At 37.9% G+C, this 15,652-nt stretch overlaps 1 protein-coding gene across 9 annotated transcripts in view; it reads right to left on the bottom strand.

Annotated features, from left to right (window-relative positions):
• PAN3 (poly(A) specific ribonuclease subunit PAN3) overlaps positions 1-15,652 on the bottom strand; it is an 82,043-nt gene that overhangs the window by 64,913 nt on the left and 1,478 nt on the right. For 8 of the 9 annotated variants that reach the window (XR_012627699.1, XR_012627700.1, XR_012627701.1 and 5 more), the window contains exons 2-3: positions 10,663-10,803; positions 3,545-3,666 (exon numbers count right to left, since the gene is read on the bottom strand). Coding sequence is in view for 6 of the 9 variants with exons in the window: in XM_074859902.1 (XP_074716003.1) it covers positions 3,545-3,666; positions 10,663-10,803 (263 nt within the window). In the remaining 3 variants the exon portion in view is untranslated. The remainder of the gene's footprint in view (positions 1-3,544; positions 3,667-10,662; positions 10,804-15,652) is intronic. The other variant, XM_074859904.1, reaches the window with a different exon arrangement.

The following is a 15,652-nucleotide window of genomic DNA, read 5'->3' on the forward strand; positions in this document are numbered from 1 at the left end:
CAATGAGATGTTCTAGATTTCATAAAATATTCCTCAAGACATAAAAATGAAATCTCAGAGCCAGAAACACCCGTTCTGCGGAAATGCTGACCACTAGTCACCTACATTATTTATGATCAAAGCAGCACATCCCCTCTTCAATTTATCATGACACAATTCACTTTTACTTTCATTTCTTTCACTGCGTAACACCATAACACAGGTTATGTACCGCACACAAAAGCATGACGATTGCCAAACTTGGATATAGCTTTGCTTGAGGCAATTTGGCTCCTTTACATATGCGTTATGATAACCCCAATATATACAATCACATTCTCTCTACAACAAACCTCAGTTTTACTTGCTGCACATGGCAAATACATTCTGGAGATTAATTAGGAATAGTCAAGAAGACACATCCGTTGAATCCCTGATGGTTATCTTGGAAGGTATCTAGTGACTAAAGTATGGACTGCATAAAGATTATCTCATGGTGAAAGAAAACGAGCATTACCCAAAAGAGACTGACTCTATTACTATCTTTGTTAGATTGAGGCCAGTTAAGCAACTTGGAACAAGCTTTCTACAGGTGGTCATTAACTCCATTCCTCATCTTCCAGCTGTACAGGTTAGGTTCAAAAACTCTGGGGTCTCTAGTTTGCCAGCACTGTTAGGGTTTGTTTTTTTTTTTTTCATTTAATTGCCATCCTTTTTCTTCCCATGTCTCTATAAAATGCAGACTACTTTCTTCTTTCATAAGGAAAGCGTTCCACAAAGTTGGATGCAGTAATTGTAACCTGCACAGTAAAGCACACTGCCAACTAACTGTCTTCATGAGAAGGATGTGAACAGCATGCAAAAGTAAGGCATGGAACTGTACGACGAACACTTAATCGACTATCAAATGGATGCTCATTACACATGCACCACACATCTTGTATCCTGAATAAGTCACACTGATAATTTTCCCACTGAAAAAAATTAGACAATGTTATGAGGTATACCTCTCAATATATAACCTCAAGGCTGCATTGGCAACCTAAACTTAACATTTCTTAAGATCAAGCTGTATCTTACTAGTGTTTTTCTAGCAGTGTGTTTATTTGCATGTTTGTGCGATTTCCCGGGTTTAAAAAACAAGCTGAAAAAGTTTCCTTGTATTGCATCACCGATGCATCTAATTGTGAGCTGCACAGATCCACCAGAGATGACTAAGTAACTCACAGATGGAACTGATGTTTTCATCTGCAAAGCAAAACTGAGAGCTAATAAGATATTTTACAGAAGACTTCTGATGTTTCACCGATAGCAGAACACTAAATTTTCAGTGTCTTTAGTCTGATTCAAGGACCTGGAGAGAAATAGGCACCCTACTTTGCCCCAGCTTTGCATTATGCCCACTTGTTTCTTTGTCCCGATTTTTGTGTATTTCCAGTCCCCATTTTGTGAGTGTCCCACCAGCATCTTCGCTCGGTTTCAGTCCCTTTGCTCAGCCCTTCCTAGTTCCTCATTCACTTATCTTCAGCTCAGTTTCTCTAAGCCCACAACATAAGTCTCTTTTCCCTTACACACCCTTCTGCTCCAGTTAACACAGATGCAACTCTCTTTCATTACATACAGATCCACTTCCATGCTGCTTCAGTCTGAAGTGGAAGAAAAGGAAAGAGGGAAACGAAGCAGATCAGCATTCCTGCTTGGAGTTCAAGCAAGGCCTACATTAGGCCAGAGCTGTAACTGCAAGAATGTACTCAAGCTGGAACATGCCAATGCAGACTACATCTTTGAGGAATTATCTAACATCTAGGAAGTCTCCAGTGGGTCTATACAAACCAGTTTTGCAAAGGTTTAATCAAGTGACAAAATCTGGGCAAATTTTCAGAGAGCAAAAGGTATATCCTTCACACAACCACCAATCTATCAGATTTAAAGTCTCTGTTCCAAACTATAAAATATTAGTATTATTTAAAGTAAAAGTCACTAAGATTTTTCCCTCATCTTGTTCTCCAAAGGGCTGAATGACATGGAAAAACACATTCCAATTGGCTAAACTTTGTCAGTATGGACTTAATTTAGAAGCTGACACACAGTCAAAACAGACAGCGTTACCAGCTTCACCTATGCAAACAAGAACTTAAATCACATGATTCCAAGGAAAAGAACTCAATATAAGAATACTTTTTAAACCGTAGTTTAATGTCTGTAAGCACTTTCTCAATACTAATGAAATCCTTCTTCAAAAGTAACTTTCCTTAGCCTCCAATGGGTAAGAGGCACATGAATTTCTTCTCTTTTCTCAAAGAGAAACACAATGCCTTGACTGTAATCTCACAGGCATTAGTAGAGTATATAAAAATTCTATGTGCATTCATGTTATGCATGCTTAGTCTTTCTAGAAGAAACAGTTATAATTAAAATTTGTGTTTAGAAAGACACCAGTGTTGCTGTAGAATGCAGTTTAAGGATACAAAACAATGATTTTGTGCTAAAAGGATAAAATCGTATGATCTCAGTGATACCAAAATTTGTAACTTCCAGCTTCAGTAGTACACTTTGGGATCAGAGGATAAATTTTTCTTTTTAAATCATGCATCACTGTCAGTGATAAACATTTCCATAGTTCTGCAATTCTGTTGAATAAGAAAATCCAGCCTTCTTGAAAACATGCAGTAAAAAAGAGAAAAGAAAAAAGGGAACACACCTAATTATTTCCCACCTTTTGCTGAGTTATTTTTCAATCCATAATACAGCCACAACTGAGATCAAAGTAAGCTCATAAGGAGAGTTTCCTTGATATAAAAGAAGAGAGTTGTTGTCAGGACTCAGTGCGAACTGTTTGACTTGCGCTCTCTTTCATTTACCAGAAACTGGTTTGTTAAACCTTTGAGGACAGGGAAGACCATCTTCTTTTCAGCTTTTAAAAAGCATAACAGTTTGAGGGTGTTATTATAGTACTTCATGTGTTAATTCAATAGATACTCATTTAGGATTTAAATATGACAGCCTTTTGCTGTAAATTTTGCATAACACTACCTACACAATAAATTCCACCTCATGGGAGTTCCTATGCCGACATCTACAGAACACTGTAAATACAAAACATTTCAAAAGATTTAAATGTGAATTCAACATAACTGAATGCCACCAGAGACTAAGTTTACAAATTCTGAAACTTTTTGCCTAGTAATTTACAGGTTTGACAGTTCACATTTTGCTTCAGTGACTTTTGATCTTTGAAATATTTCAAAATCTATTTTTTATATATTTAGTAAAAGTCTATCAAAATAAGCTATGAGCCTAAAAAGAAATCTAAGAACACAGAGTTAATACAAGTGGCAAAACCCAACACACCAGCTCAGATAAGTGCCAATAAAAACAGGTTAATTTTAAAGCAATGATATTGTTTCATTTCCATTTGCAAGATTTAAGTGAGTATATACTGTGTATATCCTATAAGATGACACATTACAGAAGGCTTCATTTTTCCTGCCTCTTGTACAGTTTTCCCTTCTTGGTGTAAGGCCAGCCAGAACTAAGGAAACACTACACAATCCACTGCTATTACCTGCATCATGGGATACTTTGTTTCAGCGGGACTTCCAAATCCATTAACGCCAATGAAGCTGGTGCTAAAGTAGGAATCTGTGAGACTAGCATCAGCTAATCCACCGCCATCTATTCCAGGAACTAAAAGAAAAAAGAAAAATGTTTCAGAAAGAATTTCATTTACCATGTGTTTATTTGCTAATATCTCTTACATTTTTTTGGCAGGAGGAGAGTAGGAAAAGGTAGGTAATACTGTATTTCAAACCTATCTTCTCAGAGAAACAACTAAAACCATATCAGTGCACAGAATGAAAAAGACACTTTATGAAAGAGGTTGCTAAACAACTGCATATGCATCATGAAGTTATAGCACAAACGCAGAAAGAGACAGAAAAGTGAAAAGCTTTGACAGAGACAATGAGGAGTTTGAACTTTAGAAGAAAGAACAACAAGGAAAGTAATGATATCAGAAAGAAAATAAATCAATTTAAAAAATGAGAAGGCAAGCTTATTAAAAAAAAAACGCCCTATATTCTTGCATAACCATCTTGGAAATATATCTGTCCAGGTGAGTTTTTAACTGGATGTGCTGGTTCTTTTAAAGGGTAACATAGAAAATGTACGTTTAAAAATATCTCAAGTCCTTTCACACAAATCACAAATATTTTACAAGCTTCCTTAAGAGCATATGACTATTTTCATTATGTCATACTTCTTAAAGTGGCAACAATTTTATGAAATGTGGCCAAAAAAATCTTTTAGACTGAAAGCAAGTGTGAAGGATGTAAGAAGAAATTAATCCCCTGTCTAGAAATAAGGGCCTTGACATAGAAGTACAGTATTTTAACTACAAATAAATGAATTCAATACTATGAAACTACAAAGAACAACAAAAACCACTCATAATTAACACAAAACATTCCAGCAGGTATTACTTTGATAACAAAAAAAGAGTTTACAATGGTATACAAGCTGCAGTTCAAATTAAGCTTCCACAAAAACACTCACAGCAAATTATAAAGACACTAATCAGTATGGCCAGGCCACTGCAAACCAACAGGCATGAGTAATCAGTAGCTCCAAGGTAGGAAGGCACACATCCAACTCTGAAGAACATCCTGTACCAAACTATCCAACTTGAACTTCTGGGAGAACTCACAGCCAGCCAGCGACACCCGGAAACAACTTCCTGATCCTAATCCTCAAAGGAAATAAAATGCAACTTTGTGGCAGAGGTAAAGGAATGCAGATTATAACCACTCAAATTTCATTAGAATGGGAATTTTCCCTCCAAAAGACTACATAACCTGGTAAGCCATTTCCATGCTGTAGGCACAGGAAACAGCAAAAGAAGTACAGCCAGATGAAATCATAGGAAGGACTGAAAGAGGAGAATGACTAGCAGCATCCATACTACAGACAGATGGAAACACTGCCCAGCTGCACTCCCTGAGACTGGAGCTGTATGAACTAGCAGACTAGGGGTAACACCAACAGCACCTCAAATGAAAAGCTATATGCGAGAAAGATCAAATAAACTGAATACCTCAGTGGCAATACATATCACCTTTGCGAGAGAAAAAGATTCTTAAAAGTACTGCTGTCAAATCTAGAACATTATCTGTATACTCTGCAGGTTTGAGGGAGACACCTAAGGAACTTTAAAGATGCTAATTACTAATGAATTGCAACATGAATTGAGTTTTAAAAGTTAGCTAAGAGAATAAGAAAATAAAACTCCCTCCACTATCCATGCCCTATATCCTCCTTCATATTTTCAAAGGAGCAGCCACATAGAAACTTCAGAAGTCCTCTTGCTATAGCCTATAGCCCTAAAAAAGAAAAAACTTTTTGAATTTGTCTTTTAAACATCTGTCCCTCTTTTGCTTTCATTTAGGAAATTTACATTCAAAAGCCTAAATATTTTATGTTGAACTACTGTATCAGGGAAAATATTAATGTCTGCAGTAATTACTGTCTTCATCCTACCTACTACAGTCAGTCCCTAACTCACACTGTGAAGGTTAACATTTTAACACAATCATTTTCTGGCATCATGAAATATACCAGGACTCATTCATACAAGAAAACAAAAAGATAGCAAATCCATGTTTAATTATGAGTAGTTTCAGTCCAGTTTGTCCATAAATTATTCAGGGTTCACACTGCTGGTTTTACTTATTTTAAAAATGCATTTTCAATATAGCTTTCTCTAGCTATAGCCTGCATTTCAGCCATTATCAAAAACTGCTGCAGTTTTTATGCTATATTTTGACTGTAAAAGACCAAGAAAAACTGTTTAATTTCCAGGAACAACTGTAATTTCAAGGTAGACTATATCATTTCAGCAGAATTATCTGCCATTTCATCTTATACTTCTGTCAGAAACTCCAGAATCTATCCAATTTTTAAGAAACTAGCAAGCAACTCCCTCAGATTACACCATCAGCTTTACAAAGCCTTCAGCCTTTGTTGAGGAATTAAGTAACAGCCAATTCTTTCCACTTCTCCCACTGCTCCTCACTACACTATAGTCAATGTGAGAACCCGCATACCTTCATTTCTCTGTTGGACAGATACAGTTAATGCACAGAATACTTAAAACTGGAAAGAGGCAAGCGGAAGCTTTCTTTCGCCATATCCAGCAGCAAGGCACCCTCTGCATGAAAAAACCCCAGAGCTGACCTCCAATAATTCAAGACACCTGGTACAGCTGCAGTTACCCAAACAAAGCACTGGAGCCAGTGCAGGTAGGCTTGCTAGGGCAAAAATACAGCACCAGGTTCTCTGCTCCTGCCCTGGCTGAAGCATCCTCAGTGTCAGGCAGCTCAAGCTGCAAGCAGAAGCAGGTTTCGGGCAGCAAGTCCAGAGCTGAGCAAGGCTGAGGATGCCACTGAGAATCACGAAGTTGATCTTTGACACTGCTCAGACACTGTTGCCTTTCCACTGCTAGTATTTGCTAAGCTAGCCAATCCAAACCACTTAAAACTGCTCAAAGCTACAATTTAGGCTTTCTGTTGGTACACCAACCTAACTGAGCACTCCAGAGAGAAAAAGCTACGCCAGAACATTTTCTTTTATCTAGCTGTATGAAGATTATCTCTCTCCTGAAGTACAATGGTTTGGCCATGCTGATCAGCCTCTTTGTGGGGTTACCACAAATTGCTGTACTCCAGAGCTGATCCACCATCACCATCCACTGAATTCTACTGGTGTTCCATCTGCTGCACTAACAATAGAAATTTCAGGGTGGCTTTCAGCTATGAGGCTTTCTATTGTTCTCTTCCAAACAGTCTGAAAACACACCTCTAGCTAAGGGACCAAGACCACAAGAAAACATACTCCACAGGAACAATCAAAATAAAACCATCAGAAAGTAAGCTCACTGGAGCAGAGGGCAGTTTTCTTGGCAGTAGCTTATATTTAGAACAGAATGCTCTATAAGTGGTAAGTACAACTACTGCCTTCAAGAGAAAACTCAACAGTAGTTTCCTTAAACTAACTTCCCTATAGTAATAAGCAAGAAAATCAAGACCAGCAGAGAAAAGATGCAGCTTACATAGGTATAAAGAAAAAAGTAATTCCTGCATTTCCTATAGAACCAAAAAAGAGTGTTCACTACACACTTCATTTCTGTTCAAAGAAGGGACATTCAGCTGTTACAGTGATGAAAGCTCAGCAAATACCTAAACAGCTAAGGCAGTTTTACTGTATTTGGCACCTGGCCTTCTCCATAAGAAGTAGAAGGCTTTTATCCTCCTTCTGCGAAACATTTGGCAAATCATAAATTCTCACTTGCTTCTGGAAGACCACAGTAGTTCAGAGCATGAAAAAAGGAAAGTGATTTATCATAAGCAATCCATAGGAGACTGGTCTTCAGAAGTGGGCACACTTCACCACAGGAGCAGTGCGGTATTTTAAAAAAAAAAAAGTCCAAGTGACAGAAGATCCTAGTCCTTATAAAATTTTTATACTCATGTGTTTCTTAATTTACATCAGACCCTGCATTCAGTTTGCCTATTCAGATCTTTCCTACATAACAATTGCAAGTATGCACTTTCAAACACTCTGCATGTAGTGCAATTATTAGAATGACAAATAAAAAACTTGTTCTGAGGTTTGTCTTTTCTCTTTTAAAGCATTGATTATAACTTTAGGTAAGTAAGTTTAGACAATAATTTTAAGAAAGTCTTGAATTGGCTATTTTTGTCAAAGGAACATGTCTTTCCATTTTGTAACTGTATTATCCATGCGTTGAAGTTCACATTTTCAACAGACTCTTCCTTGGAGAGAAGCAGTAACTTCCTTATGTAAGTAGAAAGGTTGACTAGGCAGGTCTGAGAAGAAAAGATGGATGTGCGAGGGAACAACTAGGAATCCAGTGGGGAAAAAAATGCTAACACGTTACATAAGCACATATGTGAAAACAAGAAGAAATTTCTAAATTCCATCAATATTAAAGCCAGAAGTTACATACCCCTGGCAATTCTGGAAAGAAATTAAATAAAACATCTTGAGAAATTCAGAAGACATCTTCTACTTTTCATACACACATTATCTAATAATTTTTGCTTGGTGAGTAACACTGCAGCTTAATGTGACAACTGCAATTAAAAATAAATATCTTCTTATATAATTCTTCTCCCACAGAATTTTAGCAGAAAGTAGGCTTCCCGTCAGATGCAGGCACCAAAGAGAAAAAAACCTGATAGCTATTTTTGCCTTACTTATTACAAAGACATTTTTCAGGAACAAAGGATCTCATCAGAGCTTAAGTGCTTGAGTACTACTGTGATGAACTCAACACACATGCTTCAACAGAATCAGTGGGTTTCAGTTGGTTTTAGTTTAATGCTCATCCTGTCTAATACTAACACTGTCTGAATACTGATACTATGAAAAGATGGCGTTTCCAATATTTTCATTCTAACATTTTACTAACCAGTAAACAAATACTGTAATATCCTATACTGCTTTTTTATAAACTTAGTATCAGCACTGACGATCTCAGAAACTGTTCTTAACATTAAAAAAGGATCCTTTACAGTAATGTAATATATTGCCCCCCAAAAAAATGGGCTGAAATAAGATCACAACAGAGGGTTTTTTATGTTTTTTTTCAAAACAACAATTTAAAGATTTCTGGTGAGGTAATAAAACGTGGATTGAAGTAATTCATTTTGCTATTATCAGTGCTTAAAAAACTGTGCTACAATTATTTTTATGCTGAGAAAAAGCTTATACCTAGAAATAATTTTGATTTAAACTCCTAGCACAATTACAGTGCAGGCACTTTTCATCTCAACACAGCTTGGTAAACTGAAGCATAAGTTCATCGCATACGTGTGCACAGAAAGGGAAAGGTGTTATCTCAGGTAGATATAAAGCAGTAAAAACTACAGTGCTGTATCCCCAGTGGAATTTTACACAGAGATAGCTATCCTAATATTGAGACAAGAACAATAAAACTTTTATACAAAGTCTATCTATGGCAAGTCGTTTAAGACTTTTGTCCTTTTAGTCTCCTAGAAGCACTGAGGTGTCAGAGGAGCTTATGCTTGTCCTACTTTGTTTTGTACTGACATGTTTGTATCAGGAAATAATCAAGTGCTTGAGGTGCTAGCCTCACTTGTACACCTCTCAAACAGTTCACAAGCATTATACATACTAGTATGTGCATGTCAGTGTTGCTTTCTCTATGGTGCCACTCCTGTTGCAACTCACTAGGGAAAGTTGATTCTCCAGTGTTTTTATGCCCCTCTCATTTAATGCAATGTTTTTCAAATACACACTAGGAATCACTGAAATAAAGACAACAGACAGAGAAAGTGAACGACACCCCCAGGCATGAGAGGCAAAAGGAAAAGCACACGCCTGGGTTAGGATGCCGTGAGGGAGAGTGCAGTTGGAGGGCAGACAGCACAAACGAACCAAGCTGGCTGAAAGGCAGACAGGAAGCAAAACAGTTTGGGAAATGCTGCCTTATTTACAAACACTCCCACTAGGCGATGAGATATTCATGGGCAAGCAAAGGAAAACAGCAATATTTACCATAATATTAAATGACTGGGCTCTCTTTTGTTGGTTTTTTTTTTATCTCACATATCATAGAAACATCTGATAAGGACTGAAAAAAAAAGGATAGGTGCCATCCTTTTGCTCTGTAAAAATCTCAGTACAGATTCTAGAGCAGCAGGACTCCTCATCATGGACCAAGTCCAAAAGCACTGTGATAATACAAATTAAAATTTATACTTTTTCAACAGAGCCATCAGAACTACTCTGTTATCAGAAACAGCAATTCAAAGTAATGCAATTACTTAATATCATAGCTTTCAGAGCTCACCCGCTCCAAAAGCTTTCACAATTCCTAATACATTGGATCAAATTATTCAATAAACTGCATCAAATTTTTCAAAGCACACATTAAGCTTTGCTTTTAATAGCCTACCTGTACCTAAAACTTGATTTTTTTTTTTTTTATAAATAGTTGTATGGAACATGTACAGATAACCTGAACAGAACATTAGGACATTTTTCACAGCAGTGGGGGAGAATGCATAAAAGCAAGGAAAGGTCTCCCTGCCAGCTGCATCAGCATTAGACCAACTGAAGTTGAGGGAGGCTACCCACAGACTACAGGAACTGCGTATCACATAACCAGCCTGACAACAACTTGTACAATGCATGTCTCTACTCTCATATATCTGTACTTTGTTTCTATTCTCAAATTAAAAAGAAAAAAGTCAGGAGTAAAAGGAAGCAAATTAAAAAATACAAATAAGTTCTAAGCACAAAATACCTTTGAAGATCAAACAAAACAATCACATAATCGGAACTTTTTTAACTCCTGAAAGACTAATGGAACAAACACACACGTGCGCACACACACATAAAGCGTGATCTACTCTTAACTCCAATACACAGTGATTCACCACACCATTTTTCTGGTGGTGTAATGCATTACATCTTTACTAGAAAGCAACAGATCAGGAAAACATCAGCCACATCAGCTTACTATCTAAATCCCTCCACTGACCCCCTTTTCATCAGCTGTCTCACAACCAAGATTGTTTTCTGCTTTTGAGACTCTACAGAAGTGCTTCTGCCTGTGTTTATCACCCCACCCTCACTTACCATTTGTCCACTTTTCCCGCAGCAGTCTAAATTTGCTTCTAGGTGGTTCCTTACACATGGAACTCTTTCTGAGCTGGTCCCCAAGGTCACTATTTTCTGGGCATTCAAATCCTTCCTGAAGTCCCACTCCCACAGTGATACCTACAAAAAATGAGTTATCTAATACCTGCTAGATGGAAACTCTAATTGGGGATGCTCTGTATCTTAAAAAACATTATCAAAACTTCAAATTATTAAGATATAGCATATAGTTTGCTCACATAACATAACTATCCCCCCCACACACTCCTTTTCATCTTTGCTTTTGAAGCAGAAAACAATTACAACAGTAACAGTGCTTTCTTTACATTCTTCAATACCCAACACAGGGTGGGTACTACCAGAAACAAATAATTACCAGTACTCCTCAGGTATCTGTAACTCCTGTGGAATATTTGAATGATTTCCATACAATAAGGAAAAACCCACAAAGTATATGAACAGATAAAATCAAAGCCAATTAATAGTGTATTTTTTTTTGTTTCATATGCTAAAACTGCCCTTCAAAATCCCATATAAATTTGCAGATTGAGAAATTTTTCCTTTCCTCCTTTCTCCTTCGCTCCCCCCAATAATTTTCCTCCCCATTGCATTTCCACATGAAACATGTCAAAGTGAAAAAAAAAATAAATCCCTGTCTATAATTTCCTGATTTCTGGAGCTGACATATGAGACAAAGTGATTAAGTAAAATCAGTAATTTTCATTTTCTCCCACGCATCTCTAACTGGTTATTGTTTTTACTCTTCAATTCTCAATTGTCTCTGTCTCCAAATGTCCCAAATGTCTCTTCAATTCTCAGAATTGTCTCCCTATTTCTTAGAAATATTCAGAGCAAAACAAGATTAAAATTGTATCATTTATCAACTCCCAGAAAACGCATCAGAAAAACTAAAAGGGGAAAACATCTCTCTAAAAAGAAAACTGATGTATACAACAACTAATCCAGCATCACTTGCAAAAAGTACAAACAGGTTTAGAAGAAGGATTCTCAACCACACACCTTTACCTATTGTCTGTATACAAACAAAGAATCAACACCCAGGGGAAAGTGACCAGTACGTGACATACCACAACTATATTTATATTTAAAAGTTTGAAATAACTGTCTGTTTCTAAATACTTTAAGCTGTAAATACTGAAATGCTACCAAAAATAAGAAAAAAACATATTTAGAATAATCCTAACCATTGTTTCATTGCATTAAGAAGCGTAATCCAGCAGATTACCTTTAGTATCTGTTTTGCTGAAGAGATTATCTTTCCATTTTTTCTATATCCACCGCTTCATTTTGTTTAAAAAGAAATGGACTGGTAAAGACTTAAACACCTTTTAAAAAGCAGAAAATATACAAATGTATAGGTCTTTCCACTCCAAGCCTAGCGTATTTATGGATTTCACAAAACTGTAATGCTCACTAAGTTAACCACCAAGCGATTGCATACAGAGTTGCTACAGGGGTGGCCATTATCCACTACTGCTACAACTGGCTGCATAACACGCGAGTGGTGGATTGTGAAAAAAGCCATAATGTTTTTATTAGGCTAATCCAATGCAATCCAAGCCTTGATGTCCCGTTCCACCTTCTCGCGGGCTAGCAACAAAGTCTATTCACAGACAGGCTTCCTCAGCAGCCATGGAGAAACACAGAGCAAAGCCACTCAGAAAAGTATCATGGGCACCTCGCAGAAACACAGGCCTATATTGCAACTACAGATTTTCTAGGCCTTTGAGAAAGGTCTTCTGGTAAAGAACCAGGTGAAAATATCTCACAAAGAGTGAGTGAGCTGACCTCTGGCATGGGGAATCTCGGGCAGCAGCAGCACTGCTGCCGTGGCCAGCTCCGCCACCGGCAGCTCCGCGGACAGCGGCACCCACCGATGCTGCTGCCGCCAGGTCCTGAGAGCACCTGGAGCTCCTTAGCTCAATGCGTCAGTGGTTTGGTCATATTTATAGAAATCAAAGACAAGATGAAAGAAAGAGTGACTCCTATGTATCATATACTTTACGGCAAAAAGCGAGGTGGAAGTTAAGAAATGTTCAGAGCCATACCTCAGTTTGTATCTATTCATACATGACGTCTACATGCAAAAGAACTACTCAAAAGCTAACAAATACAATTACAGTTGCCTGTGCAACTTCAACTTGTCCAATTTATGTATAGACATGACACATTTTAATACCATGATGACATTTTTCTCTAGATCCTGCCTCACACAGCGTCAAGAAGGGACAGTGCCCTAGGAATGAGCCAGCAGCATGCAGCAAAGCAGGCTGCCAGTTTGTGTCTTACAGAAGTTGGGAAATACCAGAGAGGACAGCAGATACAACAGAAATTTTTCATGCTGTTATGCTCCCTACCCATCCTACCTTGGTCTGTTCCTTAAAATCCTACTAATCAATCCTATCCTTTCCCCTAAATGACCAGTGACAGTCATTTCCCCACCTCTGCCCCTTCTAGAGCCTTCTCAGATTTGGTACTGCTCCACTGCTGCTCAGTGGGCTGAAACATGGGACACAGGTCTATTAGAAAAGCAGCATGTGCAGATTTTAGCAAGTAACAAACCTGGAAAAATCTTTCTTCTATTTTTTTCTTTACACTTTTTTTGTTACAGAGGTCCTACATGAAAAGGGTTTTTTTGTTTTTTTTTTTTTAATCAAACTCTAGACAGGTAATACCAACCGTGTTTCCTATTTTGTAGGCGAACCTTACGTATGGCAGGTGAACCACACAGAAGGCTGAGCACTCACAGCTCTGGGGGAAGAAGTAGGAATGGTGCTTTGAACACATGTGCTCCAAATGTTAAGTAGTTTGGGGGTGGGGGGCAGCAGTGCTAGCTTCTGAGAGCAAGCAGAGCTCATCGGCATGGTCAGTCTCATTTCCCAAGAACATAAAAAGCCACACAATGAGGCCAAAGCCACATTTAGCCCACTACCTCATCTTTGACACCGAACGGCAGTGGATATGTTGACAAGAGCATAAGCATGAGGCAAGGATAAAGCAGGATTTCCCCAGCAGGCTCTCAGCCATATGTAGGGGAAGATGAGTCTGATTCAGAGCTGATTTTTTCACATTTAATAATCTCAAGCAGAGTTTTCTTCCAAGAATATTGGATCACTTCTGGAATCCCTGTCAGATGTTAGTATCCAAAACATCTATGGCACAGAATAAACCTCCTGGTCAGCTCTGAGGATGTCACCCGCTCATTCCACTTCATACTCTCATACTGAAATACTTCTGCACTGGAGTATTTCTTGTATTTTCATCGTTCATCTTCTCCTTATCACCCAACATTCCCATCACCTATGTCGTGAAAATAAGTCAGTATTTGGTGAGCCTTTGCGATTACCACAGAAAAACCTATAAGTAAATTAATAATCCTGTACTCAAAGCAGGATTAGAGTAGCACGCATGTTAGAATGAGGCACTGACCCACTTTTAACAATAAATAGGACTACACAGTTAATTACTCAATGAGCATTATCTGCTCCTGTTCACTGAATGAGGCTGGGGTCCAGTGAGGAAGGCAGAGAGAAGGTGGCATCCACAGCCACATAACTGAAGACTACCAAATACTTTTGAATTAGGGAAAACAGTCAGTGAAACTGTACAGGCAGGTGATTTTCAGTAATTCCCAACTTCACGTTCTTAACCTCAGAACTTTATTATTTGATACAACTTTGTGTATTACTTCCTACATCCATAGAAATAAAACTTGCATTCCATCCACTTGGAAATCATACTGTTAACACTAAGGGTCATCAATAAAGTAAGGATTTTAGGTATTAGCTTGTCAGTATCTATACAATCAACTCCAGATTTTGAACAACTATTACCTTATTTGTTTCACAAACGTACACCAAAACAAGGAAGCTTAGAAGTGAGACTGGGCCCTTTCCCCAGCTCTTCCACTTTAACTTCTCTCTCCTTCCTTTCCTTACTCTTTTTTTTTTAGTCTCCCTTCCTGTAAGATCTTCTTCTATCAGACCAAGGTTTTGCCTCCTATAACTTCACATGAGGTGGGTTTCCCAGTACATAATCACTGGTAACACTGGAGTGGGTTTGTCCATTCTTGGTGCCCTCACTCCTCACAATGAGTGGAATTACAGACAGCTCTACATAGTTTTAAACCTTGACACATTCAAAGAGAAGCAAGTTTTTCAAATAACTTAACTGCTCAGCAGTATCAACCTCTGAGCACGCACAAATTCTGAGGGTTTTTTCTTAGATTTAGGGCTTGGGCAAATTCTGGAACTCTTTCTTACAAGAACAGCCTTAACATAGGAGGTTTTACCCCAAGCCAAACTATGCACCCTCTTCCCAAGACTGAATCCCCTTAGTTTAATAGATTTTAGTGATTTCCTTTTGCACAGGGAAAAAAGGTGTATTTTGTGCCTAACTCTGTCCAAAAGAAAAATAACAAATATCAACTTATCACTGCTGAATCTCTCCAAGATATTTCTACCTGTAAAAAAAAAAAATGAAAGGCCAAGACTTCAGCTTGAACAACTGAAGTTTGATAAAATGATCAAAATCTGAAAATAGTGTCTTTTACTAGAAAGTATTACGCAATTTTATATTATAGGCTCCTCCTGGAAGAGTAGACATGACAGTGCTGTGTTAATGTAAGACACTGACAAGCTACCAACTACAGAGATAATACTGCTCAGTGGCACAAGCTCACCACACCAAGCAAGATAGCAGTTGCAGGTTCCTGAAACATGCATCAAGCACTAAAAAGCTATATACAGGATGTTCAGCATGGTTGCATCTTAATTTCAGAAAAAATATGGTTGTGACCATTTAGTAGTTGAGTCATTTAATGTAAACGAATGCCAGGTTTATGACAGAAATCAATAATGCAACCAAGCTTAAAATACTCATTTAAAGGGGCATGACTTTCCTGAAGGAGCATCTTTTCCTAGCTGTCAAGCGATGTTTTACCTACAAA

Source organism: Strix uralensis, chromosome 2, assembly GCF_047716275.1.
Source record: "Strix uralensis isolate ZFMK-TIS-50842 chromosome 2, bStrUra1, whole genome shotgun sequence".
NCBI lineage: Eukaryota > Metazoa > Chordata > Aves > Strigiformes > Strigidae > Strix > Strix uralensis.